This window comes from Vulpes vulpes, chromosome 12 (genome assembly GCF_048418805.1).
Source record: "Vulpes vulpes isolate BD-2025 chromosome 12, VulVul3, whole genome shotgun sequence".
NCBI classification, from domain to species: Eukaryota; Metazoa; Chordata; class Mammalia; order Carnivora; family Canidae; genus Vulpes; species Vulpes vulpes.
Window position 1 is genome coordinate 156,819,738 of NC_132791.1, and position 18,958 is coordinate 156,838,695.

General features: G+C 56.7%; 1 protein-coding gene across 2 annotated transcripts in view; it reads left to right on the top strand.

The window, feature by feature from the left end:
• The window catches only part of GLIS1 (GLIS family zinc finger 1), a 231,280-nt gene that overhangs the window by 194,632 nt on the left and 17,690 nt on the right, over positions 1-18,958 (top strand). For both annotated transcript variants that reach the window (XM_072730867.1, XM_072730868.1), the window contains one exon: positions 15,338-15,499. In XM_072730867.1, the coding sequence (XP_072586968.1) occupies positions 15,338-15,499 (162 nt within the window). The remainder of the gene's footprint in view (positions 1-15,337; positions 15,500-18,958) is intronic.

Genomic DNA, 18,958 nt, shown 5'->3' on the forward strand with positions numbered 1-18,958 from the left:
CGGAATGAGCAGATTGTTCCAGTCAGCAAACGTGGCTTGAGCCCATGCTGTGTGTCCAGGCCGTTGCTGGGTTGAGTAGTGAGAGGTTGGTCAGTGGGACCAGCATCATCCTCTGTCTGACTCACACCCCCAGCTGGCAGGAGGAAAGGACGCAGAAGTCAACAGTTACAATCCTGACTCCTAGGGGCTATGATGAGGGAAGGATGGGACTGTGGAACCCCAGAGGAGCCTAGCCCTCACAGCGGGGGAATCAAGGAAGGCTCCCTGGAAGAGGCGGCATCTGAGCTGAAACTTGGAGGATGAACAGGATTTTACCCGCTAAAGGGGCAGGAGAAGGGCGCTCTGGGCGGAAAGTGATGGGAACAGAGGCACAGACTGCTTGTTGTACAGCTGAGTGGAGCCTGTCCCAACCCCAGAGATGGTGGACCCTGCCATCTCTTATCTCATTTGGCCCTTATAATAAACGCACCCAGGAAGGCATGTTAACTCTCTTCAGAGAACAGTCTGGGCCCGTGAGGCTGAGGACACAAGCCAGGGAGCAGCAGAGCTGGGTCTTGAACCTTGGTCTGCCTGACCCAAAACCCACCCCCATCAGCTGGCTCAGAAGTGTGTCTTCAGGCACTGCGCTGAGGCTGTGAAGACGGGTATAGGAGCATCCCCCTTCCTGGTCCTCTGCGCTCTTGGCTGCTGCAGGGAGTGGGCTGCAGCCCTGCCCTCCCCCGTCCAGGATTATGGCTCGGACTTGCCTGCGTGTCCTCTGCCCTAGGAGGGAGGCCGCCCATCACCGCTATTTAATGAAGCTGGCCACCATCTCCGGGGGCTCTTCAGTCCTTCCCGACTACCATTTGTGTGACAGCTCAGTGATAGCACCCTGGGAGGAGGCATCTGTGCCCCTCAGGTGCATCCAATGCGGTGGGCCCCATCCATGCCTTCCTTGATCCTCAGATCCCCTCTAGAGGTCTTCATGTTGTCCCCATAGACTCCTGTCTATGAAGGAACTGAGTCCAGAGGGAAGTCCTTTGTCCACATCACAGACGACAGGAGCAAACATCACGTCCAGACCTGACTCCAATCTCTCTGGCTCCACATCGAGGTGGGAGCCTCTTCGGAGTCCTGTTCCCCAGAATAGCTTACCCACGTCCACATGTAGAACTGAACAACCTCAGTCTACCTATGAAAGAACACACTGCCCACTGTGATTTTTTTTTAACTTTAACAAAACACGGTATAAAATATAAAGTTAAAAAAAAGTGACATATCAAGAGGTAGAAAGTAGACAGGGAAATACACAGAAAAAAGGCCAAGTTACTCCTCTCTACACCACTCAGTAATACTCACTGTTGAACAATGCAGAGAAGTTTTCCAGAATTTTCTCTGTATGCATATATGATCATTATACTCTTTCCTAGAATGGAATCATACTGTATTTACTGTTTGTTGACTTGCCCTTTTCACTACGGTGTATCTTGGACACTGGTTATGTACACTTAGCTGAGCGAGCGAGCGAGCGAATGAGGAAACAAACAGATGGCTGGTGAGTGACCGAGTGAGCGACTGATTTGTGTCACCAGACAAATCAGGCTTTGTGAGCTCTGCTCAGACTGCCATCCTGAAGCCAGGAGAGTCTGACTCTGTTCTTACACTGACACCCCGACCTTGGTCACCTCGAACCTCAGTTTCTCCATTTGCACAGAGGATAACAGGTGGTGATGGTGGGTGTTCTGGCTGTGGCTGATGCTGACTCCACAGCCTGCGAGGGAGGAGCCTGCACTGTCATTACCACCCCTGTGATGTCAGCTGATGCCGAATCCCAGAGCAGCTAGATGGTTTGCACCTCTCAGAGAGTTGGAGGGGAGTCACAACTTGAACTCAGGCCTAGGTGGTTCCAGAGCACCCTGTACCCCAATATGAGCCTGTGGGAGCAGAAAGAGTCTGCCCTAAGAATCCAAAGGGACCAGAGCTGGGGCAGGGGGCCGGGAAAGCTCTGTCAGCCCTGCCCTCCCTGGTCCGCTTCGGTATCCCTGTATCCCTATCTGTAACACGAGGTCCTCACATTGAGTCTTGGGTTCCTACACAGCCTGACCCAGCACCTCCTGCCTTTACTCTGGGGGCCAGAGTAGACACAGAGAGGAATCTGGCCCGGGACCTGCCCCAAAGCCCAGAGCTTCTGCAGAGGAGCTGCTGTTGGAGCTGAGCCTGATGCCTGAGGGAGTTTCAGGCTAAGGGAACAACATATGCAAAAGCTCCGAAAGTGCAGGAAGTTCCGAAAGCCCAAGAAAGCGATGTAACTGGAGTCTAGAGAGGAAACAGGAGCTTGGGGAGCCAGTCACAGCTGGCAGGCCAGCAGATTCAGACGCCGGGCGGCTGGAAGCATCCAGACCTGAAGGCCTGGGGTTGTACCCTGAAGGCAGCAGGGAGCCATCACTGGGTTTTGAGCTGTGGCAAGGACAGGCTTGCTATCTAGGAAAGTGTCTGACTGCAGGGTAGGTAGTGGGTTTGGGGGCAGTGGCCAGGGTGGAGGCAGGGAGGTACTGGTGAGGAGCGTGGCAGGGTGGCCGTGTGCCTGGCACCGCCTTGGGGAGCGAGTAGTTGGATGGTGTCACCTGGGCGTCAGGCCTCAGCCCCTTCAGGACCCCCAGTTCCGTCCCTCCCCCACTGCCCCTTGAACCCCCGGGGCCCCCAGCTCCTCCCAGCCCCTCCCAGGGCCCCCCACCCCCGCCACCTGGCCCCTAGCCCCTGCCCCGGGGGCCCCCACCCCCTCCCAGCTTGCTTGCCCCAGGACAGAGCTACAGACTCCTCAGTCCTCAGTCCCTGGACTGGGCCCGAGGGCAGCGCAGAGCCGCGTATTCTGTGCTGGTGCCCAAGTCCTCGCTGCGCAGCTCAGCACAATGGCATCCCTCTCGTTTTGTCCTCCTTCGTTTTAGAAGCCAAAGCTAAATGTTTTAATTTTACATTATTCCTGACATAATGCTAATGAGTTCCAGGCGTCCCCCTGAGTCGGGCTCAGCTCTGCGGGGCCAGGCTTCTGGGGGGGGGCCCTGCTCCCCGGAACGCCCCTCCTGCCACCCCCTCGGTCCTTGGCCAAGTGCCTTCCGGCGAGTTTCTCTTTAAGGCTCCCTTCTTGTTCTATCATATAGTTACACTTTTCTTTCAGTTTCCGCGGTCTTCTTTCTCTGCTGACCACAGGGTGTTTGCGAGGTTGTCCGAGGGACAGGAGGCTCCCCCCCCCCCTCCCCGAGGGCCCGACAGCCTGCCTGGCCCTGCAGAAGCTGCATTTCCCCTTCAGGTCCCGGGCACAGGTGAAGGGTGGAACACCTCCCCCAGATTGCTCCAGAGTTTTCCCGCCTGTGCTGGGCTGAAGAGCGGGGGAGCTGGGGTCCTCTCGGGGAGTCTGAACAGCAGCCTGGTGGCTGTTCGTGCTTGTATTTTTCCCTGCTGATGTGAAACATTTAATTCTTTCCTTTCCATCCTTGCTTTCCCACAGCCTGGTGTTTCCTAACCAGTCTGCTTTTTGTTGAATGCGGTGTAAGAACAGGGCTAAGGGCTTTGGCGTCAGCCACCCCTGGGTTCAGTCCTGACGCCGCCCCTCTGCCCCGTGAGTGCCCTGAGCCCAGGCTCTCTGGGATCCTCTGTCCCCTTCTCTGTGAAAGACGATGCTGTGGCACCTTCGCGATCTGCCCAGGGTGCCCTGCAGATCCAAGAAGGCAGCGCAGAGGGTGCCCGGTTGACTTATTCAGGTCGGGTTCCTCCAACTCCAGGGAAAGAGAATGAGATGCGATGTGGATGTTTTCCACGAACTCCCTTCCCATGCTGAGCACCCACGCGCTGGCAGCTCGAGTACTGCCGTCTTCTTTCTTAGTGTGTCCAAGTTCCCAGGTGGGGGCATACGCTGAACCACAGAGTCTTCAGGCTGGGCCCCACTGAGCCTTCCAGCGTCCCACCCGGTCTATGGCCAGAGTGTACCTGTGCCCCGTCCATCTGGAAGGCTGCCTCAGGGACAGCTCAGACTCAGTCTCCCCCATGGTGCTGGGCTTGGTACCTCCTGAGACATCTGGGGCCCTGCCCATAGGGGGAGGGCCCTGCTTCAGGTTCCACAAGCTTAGCTGGGGGTACTCTCGGCACACCCAGAGCATCCCCTCCGATGTCTCTGTACGAGCTGGAGCACTGTCTCAGGAGTGGGGACATAGGACGCTTTGCTCTTACTCCTGACAACACTTGTCCTAGCCTCTACTAATTGGGGATCTCCCCACCCTGCCCCACACTTCCCTCAAGGCTCGGTTGTTTGTTACTTGGGTTTTTTCATTCATTAGCAGATATTTACAAAACCCCACTATGTGCCAGGCCCTGTGTTGGGCACTTCTAGATGGGTGTGTGGCAGAAAGATCGTTTGTAATATTAACTATGCATGACTCAGATCTGTCTTCAGAGATCTTTCCATTCGGCCCCGAAGCCTGGGATGTTGAAACCCCAAAGCCAGAAGCTCATTCCTGTCTGCTCTGCTTTCTGCTAAGTTATCTCCTCCCTGAGGCACCTGAGTAGAGGCTTTTGACAGATGAGAACTGAGGCTCAACAGGGAAGGGCACTGTCCCTGGATGCTGGCCCATGGGGCTCCCCTGTGGCTGACCAGCTGGGAGCCCTGCTTATGGCCGATGTCACTGCACACAGTGTAGCAGCAGTGGACAGAGAGGGGCCCTGGCAGCCATCCCAGCTATGGAGAGACCCCACAGTAGGCCTGTTGAGTCCCAGGCCTGCCTCTCCCAGGATCACTGTGTTGCTGGAGGGACCAGGGAAAAGAGGTGTTCTGAACACCAGAAAGGTTTGCTGTGTCTCTTCGTAACATCTTCTCTCCAGGGGTTGGATTTCATTTGGGTTTTTTGTTTGTGTGACTTGTTCCTTATGGTAACTGACCTTCCTTCACCAGCTCGAGTGTAAGTACACAACCATCCCCTTTCCCTCCCTCCACCGTTACTAAGCATCCATTATGGGTGTAAGCACTGGGTGGGATCGGTGGGAGGAAGGTGTGGCATGCTCACCCGTGGCCCCATTCAGGGTGTGGCCTGATGTTGGGTGCACAGGGTCAGCCCACCCTGGCACCCCTCCATTGATCAGTGGTGGGTGGGCTCCATGCGGGAGTGGGGAGTGGGGATGGTGCTGAGGCAGGCCTGCCCATTTATACCACTGGGCCTCAGGTGGCAGGTCCACCCAGTTTAGGGCTGGTAGCTTTAGGAACTGTCTCCAAGCAGCTCTGATGAACACAAAGTTGCCTGGTGGGTTCCTCCTAACACCAAGCACAGCCTTTATGACTCCCCCACCAACCACCATGGTCCCTACTACCCATACTGGCAGTCTGGCCCAACCCTGCCCCTGCCCCTCACAGGCCTAGATCTGAACACTGCCCCTCCAGGTAGGGGCCCAAGGCCTCCTAGGACATCTTGTGGGATCTACATCCCTGGTGCACACTGGACAGGTCGCTCCCACCCGCCTGTGACCTTAGATGGGAACTTTGCCTACTGTATATTTGTAATGATTCCCAATGATCGGACATGAGGTTTTCTTTCAGGAAATGGGTGGGATGCCTGGAGTCTCCTTCCTCTCCCAAGCAGCCGTAGGACACTTGCTGGGTATCATGCACCTGCCACCTGTACCACTGCCCTGGTGTGCCTTCACCCGCATGGTCCCACCTGTCTTGGGCAGGCAGCCTTGGGGTGATTAAGCCCAGGGAAAGGAAGTGACCGATCTGTTACATAGCAACCTGTGACAGAACCAGGATTGGCATCGGGTCTCCAGACCCTGATGTTCTCACAGATGAACCCATCCCTGCTATTTCTGTTTGGAATTTGGGGGAGGAGCCAAAAAGGGGCCTGTCCTGTACCCAGCTACCAGGGCATGACGCCCTGTTGTCCATAACAGACAACTGAGACCAGGAGAGTCACCCCGTTTGACAGTGGGAATGCAAAGCCTTCCAGGGGCCAGGAAGAAGAGGGGCCAGACCTAAGCCCCAGCTGTGCTGGCAGTGGGGAGATGGCAGGTGCTCATTTGAGGGGAGGGGATGTCGAAGCTGCTGGCTGGATAGGACCCTTTTGTTCATCGTGTTCCCTCTCCCTCCTCCTCCCGAAGCAGCACTTGGGGCCTCACTGTAGCCTGTACAGTCAGATCCTGCACCCTGCTACAGAGGTGTCTCCTCAGCTAGGGAACCAGGTACTCCTGCTTGGCGGCTGGCTGTGGAGATGGGTGGGGTGGGTGACCATGTGGCTCTCTGGCCTGTGCCTGCCTGCCCTCCCAGAAGTGAGCTCCTACGAGCTAGGCCGGGCAGCGGGCATGGCCCCAGGGTGTGTGCAGTGTGGGCCCAGTGTGGGTGAGCAGCAAAAGGTGTGCACCAGCGCCAGGACGGTGGCCAGGCGGAACTTGGTCCCCGGCACTCAGAGCATGGCAGAAACAGGATGAGGGAAGGATTTGAGGAGAGGAGCAGACAGGAGGCCTGAGCCCAGCCTTAGAAGACAGGGAGGAGCAGACAGGTGAATAGAGGGACCTTGTGCCCAGGGAACGAGCCCAGGCCCAGGTGCAGAGGCAGGAAGGTGTGGCTTGTGGCTGAGCAGGGGCGGAGGACGGAGCACTGGGCTATAGGTCCCTGTGGCCACGGGCCATTCTTGCCCTTGATTTGGGTTCTCTGAGGCCACACATGCCCTCCCCAAAGTCCAGCCAGCCCAGCTGCCGAGGGAAAGTTGGGAGATACAGTAGGCCCCTGAGGGCCACCTAATGCTGTGAAGAGAGGTATGTGGGGGTGAGTGTCCCCAGGTCTGGCCGGGTTGGGTGTTTCAATGCTGTGAGGCACGTCTTCATCCATTGACCTCTTGGAAGCCATTTGTGGATATGGTCTCTGTGCCCACACAACGTACGAGGGGTGGGCCAATCTCTGCACGAGCTGTGCTATGCATGGGGCTGTCATGGGTATACCGGGGTGCAGGAGTGGGTGTGTCTGAGCCTGTGGGGGGCCTGGGGCCCAGGCATCCTTGTGTAGATGTGTGAGCATGTACACACCAACCTCTGTGTACCCCTGACATGAGTCCTGTGTGTGTGAGCATGTGTGTGCATCAGTGCTGCATGTTGTTGTCCTGGGGTCCTGTGTCTGACCCAGGGCTTGGTCGGGAGGGGAGGTGTCAGCAGTGCGTGTGTGTCAGACTCTCCAGGCCTGTGGCTGGGGGCTGGGCCTGTGTCTGTGGCAGCCTTTCCGGGCTGCCCGCTTTCCGCCAGGCCGTGAGCCCTCGCAGAGCCGCTCTTCACATCTCCCGAGACGTCTAGCCTCTGCTCCGCACCAGGGGCTTCCCCAGACCCTCCCTGAATACTTGGTGAGCAGGCTCCGTGCCCCTTTGCTCCTCCTAACTGGGGGCTCCATGCATCCCTGGAGGGTGGCTTAGCTCTCTTGGCCTATGCTTGCTGGGAATAAGAACCTACTTTCTTGCCCAGAGACTTTGTGCTGGAGAGATCCCAGCCAGGTGCCTTCAGTGTAGTCCTGGTGAGGTAGGGATAAGGGGTCTGCAGCCCTCGCCCCACCTGGGAATCTCCCAGGGGCAGGTACACCCCGACTGGCTCTGAGAGGTGGGACGGGGAGGGCCGTGGTCCCTGAAGCCCATTCTCCCATTGCTTTCTGTGTCCACAGCACCTCCCCCCTGGCCCACCAGCCTCTCAGGATGGTCATGAAGCCGCAGAGGGCTGAGCAGGTGTGAAGAGACCCCCACACAGGCCTGGGACCTTGGTCATAGCTGCCCAAGACACTAGTATGGCCCAGGGCATGGAGCTCAGGCCCTGGAGGCAAACCCCAAACTCCATCACTTGGGAGCTCTGGGAATCCAACACCTAGACTCCCTGGGCCTTGCTGTTTGCCTGTGTGATGAGGGAGGGATTGTCCCAGTGTCCTGATGGGACAAAGGAGATCGTGTTTAGGAAGAGTTTGGTCCAGTGTGAATGTAAGTGTGAGAGCTGCTGTTCCAGTCCCAGTTTCCCTCCTGCACACTTCTGACAGCACCTTCATTTATTCAGACAGTCCTGCGTGCCCAAAGCCCAACCAGACCTTCGTGGGCTCATAGAGCAGAGTCCAGGCTCGTGTCCTCAGCCTCACCTCCCAGGACTCTCTCCATATCTGTCCCTCGCCTTCTTGCCTGGACCCCCTGAGCACAGGCAAAGCCCAGGCTCTGTGGAAACGCCCATGGAAACCCCAGGGGCCCAGAGGACAATTACCTCAGGGCCAGAGTCCCCCTGCCAGGGTGCAGCAGGGGAGAGGAGTAGACCCCCGCTCCCGGCTAGCTGGCCTTTCAAGCTGGCCAAACACAGAATTATTTGACATCTTGGAGAAGAATCTGGCACCACAAGTCCAAATCATTGTTATAAAGTAAGTTAAAAGTTTGCACAAATATGAGAAGTTGATCCCTGAATGGCCTGCCAGGCTGTTGTAACCCAATATATTTTACCCTTAAACCAGAAATGTGTTTGTTTAGAAGCAAGTCACTGGCAAATGCCAAAACTGGAGGCGTTTCGTCCCCTGCCCCCACCCATGCCCTGTTTCCCCAAACCCCCCGCCTTGCCCTTTATGTCCACATTCTTAGCCAGAGCATGAGAAACTGGGCCCTCTCCCCTCTCTGGGCCACAGCAGCCACAGGGAGGGAACTTGACATTTATTAGGCACCCACTGTGTGCCAGTTCCTCCCCTGGGCATATCCTCGTATTTACTTCTGACAGTTGTCAGTGGTGGCCCCATTTTAGAGAGGAGACAAAATGAGGGCAGAGAGGGCACATGATCTGCCCAAGTCTGTGACTGCCGCTGGCAGAGCTCTGGCACAAACTCCAGTCTGCATGACCATGCTCTGCAGCTTGCAGCACATTGCCCCTGCACCTCACATGGGGAACAGTGTCCTTGCTCCTTCCCCAGGGGCCGGAGGGAGAGAAAATCTTGCTCAGCACCAGCCGCATGTCTGGCTTAGCCACCCTGAAGAAGGGGGCAGATGGCTGAGTGGGGTGGGCCCAGCCCTGCTGGACCTGACCTCTGACCCAGGGCCCTCCCCCTCACCCAGCCAGAATGTAAAGGGTCCTTGGGCTTGGCCTGCACAGGGATGTGGTGGCCCCTCCCCAGCTCCTGGGATGGCTCCCCTGGTCTTTCATCTCCTGCCCTTGGTTCTGCGAGCAGCACGCAGCCGTAATGGATTGCAGTGGACTTTTTTCAATTAGGTTCTGATTTTCCCCTGCCTGTTACTATAAAACTCCAGATGGTCTAGGGCTTCACGGTTCCCAGGGTATTTTCCCCCGTTATTTTAATCTTCTTTTGTAACACGCCCCACATGTGGAAACTGGGCCTTTCAAGACTCTGCGCACTCTGTGCGCATCAGCTGGGGCTCTTTCTTCTCTGCTGCGCCGCCTCGTTTTTCCTTTCTGGGTGGTGGCATGTCCTCTGTCAGAGGGGCCAGCAGGAAGGGTGTCCTCCTCTCCCAGCGTCAGCTCTGCATCCTGGGCTGGGCCTAGTCTTTGCCTGGAAATGGAACCCAGGATGTGGGCCTGGTTGGAAGTCATCGTGAGAGCTGCTGAGTGCAGCCCCAGTTTTGGTGCTTTACGTAGGGCTCCTCGGGCTGTGGCCCAAGTGTTTAGGGATGCAAAGACACAGACCGGCACATCAGCCAGACTCGAGACCAGATCCCAGCTCTGCCGGTTACTAGCTGCGTGACCTGGAGCCACTGGTGTCACCTTTCTGTGCCTCATCCATACAGTGGGGCTACGAAGGAGCCTTCCAGCAGAGCGTGTTGTCACGGTGACACCACGCAGCAGCCAGCCTTTGGTAGGTGTCTTGGAGGGTGTCACCTGGCCACTTAGATCATTCTGAACTCACCCCACTATCGCCTGAGAATATATTTTAATGTTCATACATTTTAAAGTAAATAAGAAATATCTAACACCCATTTTTACGTCTTTCTAGACAGATGTCTCTACTGCTTTTCCTTCACCTCTGTGTCCTCTCCCCTCCGAGGCCACAGTATTGGCTTCTCTGTTGCCCGTGGCACGTAGGCTTTTGTTTCTGGCCAGATGAATCCATTGTGTGTTTGGTTATTTGAGCTTGTGTATTTCAGATTCACCCCAAATAAGACAGAATAGTGCACACACTCTGTGGCTTACAGAGAGCACCCACCTACCATGTGCCCAGGGTGTGCCCAAGCGATGCCCCCATTTGTGGTTGAAGAATCTGGGCTCTGACAAAAGAACTTGCCCAAAGGTCAGAGTCCAGCTGGGAAGTGTGGATTTGCATCTGGGCTGCTCTGATGCTGACACACAGTGGTGTGGACGCAGGAGTTGGAGGGGGCAGGCACCACCAAGCCATCACCAGGGGTCAGAGCACACCAGCCAAAATGCTGGGGCAAGGATTCATACTCACCGAGCACTCGGAAACTGTGCAGGATTTAAGGAGGGAGGGAGTCAACCAGACCTGGTAGGTGTGAGTCTTCGTTCTAGATACCAGATACCATATGGGAATGAGTTGGGAGCAGAGGGGCAGGAGGCAGGATGGTAGCTAGTGCAGTCACCTGGGGTGAGCAGTGCTGGGGTGTGGACCAGGGCAGCAATGAAGAGAAGAGGGTGCATGTGAAGGGTGTTTTTTTTTAAATTTTTATTATTATTATTTATTTATGATAGTCACACAGAGAGACAGAGAGAGAGAGGCAGAGACACAGGCAGAGGGAGAAGCAGGCTCCATGCACCGGGAGCCCGACGTGGGATTCGATCCCGGGTCTCCAGGATCACGCCCTGGGCCAAAGGCAGGCGCCAAACCGCTGCGCCACCCAGGGATCCCCTGCAGGGTGTTTTAAGACGTGGCATCTCCCTGGTTTGGTGGCTTTTTGGATACAGGGGCCAGAGAGGATGGAACAGGTTTCTGGCTCAAACATCCAGGTGGGAGGTGGGAGGTCAGGGGCAGGGGAGTACAGCCAGCGGAAGTGGCACCAGAGTCCCCCAAGTGAATAGCCTCATGCCACATCATTCCCTAAGCCACATCAGTGCACAGGGCTGTTTCAGTGCTGTTTTGGGGAATCAAAAATCCCCAAACTCATCTGCTTCAGAATGAATCACTATTCCATGGATTGTAATGAAGGGAGCTCCCCAAATCCCCATTTCTACTTCCACCTCTCCTTCCCCTCTTGCCTTCATTCCAGCTTGGCCAATCCTCGGCTATCTCCAGAATGTTCCCTACCCTCCCAGTCTTCCCACCCTGTGTGTCCAAACCCTGACTGGGGATCAAGTCCTGGCTCCTTCAGGAAAGCTTTAGTGACCCCGGGCCTTCCCCAGCTGGAAGCCCTCTGAGATCAGCCCCAAGAAGAATTCTCTTTTGTTTGGATTCACAAGCCTTTTGTGGTCTTTTTTTGCCTAAAGTCCCAACTCTCAGCATGTGGCCAGGCACACAAGGACAGCTGAGTGAGGCAGGAGGATATGAATCAATGTGCAAAAAGATGACGATGAAAGTGAATCCCAGAAGTAAGGATGTGGAAGGGTGGGCAGATGCATGAGAAGTGATGGGGTACCGGCAAGCCATGATAAAGGTGTGGGGTTAGGTTGTGGGTAGTTGGATGGGGGTGCATGAATGACTTTCAGAGTTGTGGGCTTTGCCTGACACTGCTACCTTGTGTTGAAGATCAATGAGTGACTTCTTTCTACAAGAGATGGCAATTCTGACTGTGGCTTGCCCTTCTGGCAAAGTAGGAGCAGTTCCCTGTCTACCCCTGTTGCAACAGAGTGAAGGATGTCCCAGGAAGTCTGCTCCGCAGGGTTATACACCTGGATATTAAGGCAGGAGGAAGGGGTCTGTCTAGGGCAAAATGTGCCCTAGAGCGTCAAGGGATTGGAGTGTTCTGGGAGGAACGTCTGGAAGTCCTGTGTGTGTTCTCCCTGGGGGGTGGACCCCATGGAAGCATCGTTACACCTTAGGGTCACAAAGACTCCAAGTCAGGGATACACCTGTTGGCGCACCTGTTTCTGCTGCAAGACCTATGTTTCCATTCTGGCAGCACCTGTACCCCCACACACACAGCCGTGGGGGGGCACCTCCCTGTGCTGCCCTCCAAGCCCCCCTGTAGCCAATGGATGGGGCTCTATCAGGCCATTCCCACCACAAAGGCTGCCTCACTTTCATTAGAGGCTGTTTCTGGCACCCAAACGGATTGACAGGGAGTGTTAGGGCCAGACCAATGGCAAACCTGTCAACCAGAGCACTCTGTTCTTTAGGTCTGGGGTCAGTAAAACCTGACCTACACTGGTGTCTTTTCTGAAGACAAGATAAGAACAATCACCACCAGGTGATTATCACCATAATAGTGATGACATTTATAGAGGATGTCCTGTGTGCCATGTAGATAGGCATATTGCCTTGCCCTCACACCAGCTCCAGGAGCTGGTTTCTGTCTTCATTTTACAGAGAAAGAAACTGAGGCACAGAGGGCACTGACTGGCCAAGATCACAGGGCTGTCTGCTTTCCAAGTCTCAAAATTTAACCCCAGGTTGTGCCGCACCAACCCTGGAAGGCCTCGAATGCTAAGGGGGTAGATTGGATGTCAGAAGGTATGATGAGCTTGGAGAGTCTTGAGGGGGGGTGACCCCAGTGATAACACAGGACCCAGCAGAGTGAGCTCACATAAGTGTGAACTGACGAGTGTGCCATCCTCCTCTCTCTGCCTCTGTTGGCCATCTGTGTGGTGGATGAATGGGGAGGAACCCTTGGCAGCAGCTGCAAGCAGAGCCCACGGCCTTGCAGTCCCTGGCACATCCGGTGCTGGCCTGATGGGGGCGTTGCTCTGCAGTAGCACCTGCAGCATCATCACCCTGGAATAGTCCTGATCAAGCAGTGCGGCTTCTCCATCTGCTGCTGCCTCTAGTTCTACCTGGGGGGATGGGCATCCCATCAGGGCACCCTCGACGGCTGCTTGTTGTACCCCAGCCTGTGACTCAGCTCTGGGAGGTCCTGGGGGTGTGGGGTAGGACAGGGCTGGGCCAGTGCACGTAGGCAGGGCACAGACAGGGGGTGTCTGGGTACTTTGATGAATGCTGCAAGGAAGAGGGTGCTTTCACAAGGGTACATGCTCCCCAAGCCTGGGAATTTCTGTTCTCACTCCCATTGGATTAGGTTTCTAACCCATCCTTTGTCCCATGAATGAGAGAGATGCCAGCCCTGCCCTCAAGGAACTCCCAGACCCTTGCTAGAGGCATGACAAAAAGGCAGTGGGTGGGCAGCAAAAATCGTCTTAACCCATAAGCTCAGGGTGTGAGCAGGGAGGGGCCGAGGAGAGAGACCAGGGAAGGCTCCTCGGAGGAGGCAGTGCTTGAACACCATGAGTAGACAAGCAGACATCTGCAAGATGAGTGAAGGAGGGAAAAGCAGCACGGCCTCGTGCAACACAGAGGCTGGCCGGACAGGCCTAAGGGCCTTGTGGGGGAACGGGAAGAGCTGCTGTACCACACAATAACCCCGACCGGTGTGGCTTGAACGTCCCACCTCAGAACCAGAGGTTTCACGTGGTGATCCCGGCACGGGAGGAGCTGCTGCTCCTCTCCTTCAATGTCTACCCCTGCGGTGCGGGCCAGAGGAGGGCAGAGGGACCAGCTGGGTGCCAAGAGGCAGCTGGCTTCCCAGCTGTGACCCCTTTACCTCATTTGGGGTGAGCTTGGCACTAGGCCATCACAGGAGAGCAGAGGAGTAGCTTGTGGCCTATTTACTCCCCAAACAGGATTTCCTCCTGGTTTTGATGCCTGGAAAAGGCACATCCTCTGGGAACAGGAGGCGGGACGGTCTCTAAAACCCAGCTGCAGGCTGCCTGCATTGGATGAGCCCCAGCAGAGCATGGCCAGGCGTTGTGGCCACCTTCAAGGGAGAGACAAGGAGGGAGCTCACCCCAGACCAGTCGCTGTCCATCCTGAGTCCCCATCCTCACGTCTCTCCTAAGCTGGGGGATGGAGCTAATGGCTTAGGCAGAGGAGCTGGTTCCTCTGGTTTCCTCCTCCTTGAGGGTCACCTCCCCCTGCCCTAGGAAGGCAGTGGCCGTAGCAGAGCCACCTGGCTCGGCGTCAGATATGGCCTGTGTCCTGTCTTGGCCGTGTCACAGCACCAGGACCACCACGCAAAGCCTCTGGCTCTCAGGCGGGAACGTTGAGGCCACACCGGTCAGGGTTATTGTGTGGTGCAGCAGCACCCTGCCCCATGTCAGATGGACAGAGCGGGTTCCCCCTCCCACCCCCTGCTGCACACCACGGGAACGCCGGCCTGGCTGGACCCGCCGGACAGGAGAAGCAGAAAGAACAGCCGATCACACGCACACACCAGGGAGGGGGCCACAGGGCGGCATTCGAGCCAGACTTTGAAGGCTAAAGGGGGTTGGATGGATGGTTATGAGACAAAGGACGTTCCTTGCTGAGTGACTTGCCAACAAAGGCTCTGGTGGCCCAGTGGGCTCACGCTGTTGCGAGGACGTGGGAGCAGCCTGGGGCGGGGGAGGTGCGGGGGTGCGCAGGGCTTCAGGCAGAGCAACAACTGATTCTACGCCACAGAGCTCCTCAGGTGGTCTTGGGGACGGGGTGTGGGAGGAGTGAGAAGTCTGGGGATTCTGGGAAGAGGGGGGGACCTCAGCCAAGGCTACGGGGCAGGCCGGGGCAGCCTGCGGCTATGGGAGGAGGCACCGTGCCTGTTGGCTCTGCCCACCCCCGCCCCGACCGGGGCCATCGCCATGTCTGCGCCTGCTGCCTGCCCACTGCCCAGCATGGGGCCTGGTGCATGGTGGGCACCAGACAAACGGCCAAATGATAAATCAGGCCCTGCGTCTACAAGTTGGTTGTTATTCTGACGGCAGTCAGCACTGATGCCACACTCCAGATGGACAAAGCCCTTGGATAGTAAGGCCCCCCCAACCTTGGAGCCTTCACGTCAGCCCTGAGTGGTGGTCACACCGTCGTAAGTTCGTAGGCAAAGAAATGAGGTCAGGGGCGCAAAGCCTCCCTAAAATCCAGCACATGCTTGTGCTGGCAGCAGCACATCATTTCCTTGTGCCACTGAGGATCCTTCCAGATCCAGAGATGGAAAGACTACTTGCTTCTCTAGCCCAGAGGCCCTTTCTAAGTCAGGGGAGTGTTTTTTCTGGCCCCACCAGGGTTTCCCAGATGGAGTCTGGGTCCTGGTCACTTCACAGGGAGCTAAATTGGGGGGTTTACCTAGAGGCCTTGGGCAGGATGGGGGTGGGCAGGGGGCAGAGGATGCTGGGGCCATTTCTAGGCTGGTGGTGGGCTGTCCAGGGGCTGCAGAGCACCCCTCACTCACCTCTCCCACAGTTTGAAGGCTGCAGCAAGGCCTTTTCACGGCTGGAGAACCTCAAGATCCATCTGCGGAGCCACACGGGTGAGAAGCCATACCTGTGCCAGCACCCAGGCTGTCAGAAGGCCTTCAGCAACTCCAGCGACCGTGCCAAGCACCAGCGCACCCACCTTGACACGGTAAGCCCCAGGGCAGAGGCCGAGGGGCAGGGGGGAGGTGTGCACATTCCCTCACCTGTGGGATGCAGGGCCATGGCCAGGGTACACGCGGAAACCTGCTTTCGTCCTAAGCCCTGGACAGTCTGGGCAGGATGACTGTCTGCAGGGAGAGAGGAAAGCCCTTTCATTACAGAGTGTTTATCCTCTAGGTAGGAGCAGTTTTCCATCTCCCAGTTGTGACAAATGTATCTTGGCATTGCCAAATATCCTGAGGAAGAGGAAGTAAAGTCTCGTGAGTCGAGAGCCACTACTTTAGCCTGTGGCTCCTGACCTGGGCACCAGTGTCAGGCACAGCTCTGTGGAGAGAGTGGGCTCGCCATCCTGCATCCTCTCCCCAGACCTGTCAGCCACCTCCAAGAAGGCTTGCACTGCCCTGCCCATCCCACACCTTCCGTGGAGACAGGCCGGAGCCTCTCTGGGGCTGCTCCTTACCCCTAAGCACAGGGGGTGAGGGGTTGAGGTGAGCAGGGCCTGAGACTGTAGATCTGGGCCCCAGATACCTATATGTCCACTCCCTTTCCCTTGTTTGGGCCAAACAGCATGATAACCTGCAGCTTTGTCACAATGTTGGTGCATACAGATCTCTGCGGTTGGCAGAGCACTTGCTAAAACATTGTCTCCCACGATCTCATGCTGACCCTGCCAGTCAGGGGGTCACTAATCTTTCTGACAGGTGAGCAAAGCAGGCCTCCAGGAGGTTCGGTGGCCTTCTTGGCTGGCAGAGCCAACTAGGAACTGGGCCTTGCATCTGCCTCAGAGGGCCGGTGTGGGGGTGTGCAGGCAGCCTGGGAGGACCCTAGCCCCCATGTATAGTAGGAGACGGTCTGCATCTGGGCCGCATGTCTGGGCCCCCGGCCTATATTTCTGCTCTTTGGGCAGATGCTTGGGAAACTCTGCTGATGGGAGGCTGGGAGGCCTGAGTGGCCATCTGGCCCAACCTGTCTAGTAGACACACATGTGAGGAAATAGAGGCCCACGAGAGCAACTCACTCCTCCAGCGTAGGTTGGAGGCCACAAAACAGCAGCCAGGGCTCGAGGCCCTCTGCTCCAAACCCTTTATTTAAACCGGAAAAAGCTGAGAACGCCAACACCCAGAATTTAGGGGCAGGGGGTGGCAGAAAACAGAGCGAAGCCACATGTTGGGTGCCGATTAGGCCCTGGGCAGAGTGTTCTGTTCTATACGTGTCTTTCACAACCAGTATCACATACACTTTCCCCCAGTTTAATGCTGGTAACAACCCATGAGGTAAGGGCCACTATCCCCATCTTGCGAAGAAACTAAGACTCAGATTAAGTCACCGACTTATCGCACAGATGGTAAATGGCAGCGTCCAGTGGCCCTTGCTGGAGAAGCTGGTGTATCAGCCCCCCTGGAGAGGTGGGCTGAGTACAGGGGACAAGATAGGAAGGAAGAGCCCTGTCCCCAGCTGAACCCAACCCTTCTCTCCACCCCTCCCAGTCAGGCTTCATTGTCACAGGCTGTGTGGGGCCACGAAGTGAGGAGGCATTCTAACAAACCCCTGCCTTCCTTACGTTCTCACAGGTCCAGCCCTTGGGGCCCTTGGCCCCCACCCAGGCTCTGAAATGTGCAGTTGGTGCTCACGCCCCCTGGTTATGTCTCCCAGAGACCACAGGGCAGCAGCAGTACCAGGCTGCTCTGCACACCCAACCCCCGGCCTGAGCAATGTCCCTCCAGGCCTCTCTGGGTCACCTACTCTGACTTACCCCCTTCCTCCCTCCCTCCTTGCCGCATTTTCTGGACCCAGCCCCAAAGCAACAGGCCTCTGGCCCCCACTTGCTGTGTGAACAGAGCTGAGAGGACCAGGTCAGGTCAGGCCCAGAATGAGCCCACGGGGTTATCTCAGGCCTTCATCTCCCCAAAGGTCCTGGTGAAGCCCTCTAGCTACAGCCACCCAGCCCAGCCCCTACTCCTGCCCATCCCCACATAAACAGCACTGGCGATCCTGCACAACTAGGTTGCTTTCCCAGCATTCACAGCCCAGAGGCCAGCAGGTCAGCCCTCGCAGGCTGCACCTTGTTTTCCAGGAGGGACCCAGTCATCTTCCCAGCTCCCATCTGGCACCAGAGAACGTGGGATTCTCCCCATGGAGCAGGAAAGTGGCAGAACAGAATAGCGAGAGCCAGCCAGGTTTTAAGTCTGGCTCTCCAGACTCAGTTTCCTCAAACACCCACATCAGGAGGAGACATGGGGGAAATCAACTGAAATAATGCGAGTATAGACCTAACATGCAGTCAGCATAGCAAATAGGAGTCCCTCCTTTCCCTCCTCTGACTCGCTGACTGAATGCTGGGCAAACTCTGCCAAGTCCCCAGGCACTCGGTGTAGGCTTTGAGTCCTGACGGCCACTGCCCGGGGGGCGAGCCCCTCTCCTTTCCCAGACAAGGGGAGGCCTCCTTAGAGAGCCTCATGGACACGCTCTTACTGTGAGATCTTGGGCAAAGCGTCAGCCTCTGTTTCCTCGTCTGTGCTTCTCCCACAATAGGTATGGGGGTGAACTGAAGGGTACTGAGCATGGCCCTGCAGGGCCTTGGGGGCTGTTGCCCTCCATCCTCACCACACCAGCACCAGTGTCCTTGTTACTAACGAGGCTTTGGAGCCACAGCAGTGACTCCAGGCCTGGGGCTGGGCGTCATGCCGCTTGGGACAGCCACAGGGTCTCCTGAGGGCTCGCCGGGGAGCTGGGCTGGAGGAATGTTCTGCACACGTCAGGCCCTGGAAAAATAAACACGGAGATGGGCCTTGCGCCCTTTCCAGGCTAGTGCGCCTGCACACTCGAAGCTCTGTTTGTTTGCTTTTTGGCAAAAGCGTGTGGATTTGTATCAGCGTCCCTGAGGGATGGGGCCTGGGGCAGGACCGAGCCGGGCCCACAAGAGAGAACGTGTATGTGTATGTGTGTGCACGCGTCAGGGTGGGTGCGGGTCCCTAGGAGAAATGGGGCGGGGGGGGGGGTACATGTCTGTGTTGCGCAGCTGGGGAGGGGCAGGTCTGATGCAGGCCCTCCACCCTCCTGCCTGTACCTTCCTCTCGGCCAAGCCAGCCTCTCACTTCTCTGTCTCTTTCTTTTTGCTCTCCTCCGTTTCTTTAACCTGGCAACTGTCCGTGGCAGCTCCAAGGTATGGTCGTCTCTTTCTGCTTGCCCCTCCCCACAAGGTCCTTGGGTCTGTGGTTGGACTGGCCTGTCCTTGGGCCAGCAGGGACAGGAGTTGCCGTGAAGTCAGGGGAGGTGGTGGTGGTTGGAGGGGTTCCGTATGAGTGTGTCTGACAGGGACATAGCCACCCCAGTACCTCATCAGGGAAGCACCACCTTCTCCAAACACCCTCCCATTCCCTGCAGCCACTGTAGAGGTCAGAGGGCCTGGAGAAGTCAGAGCCACTAGGTATATTTAAAACGGGAAGCC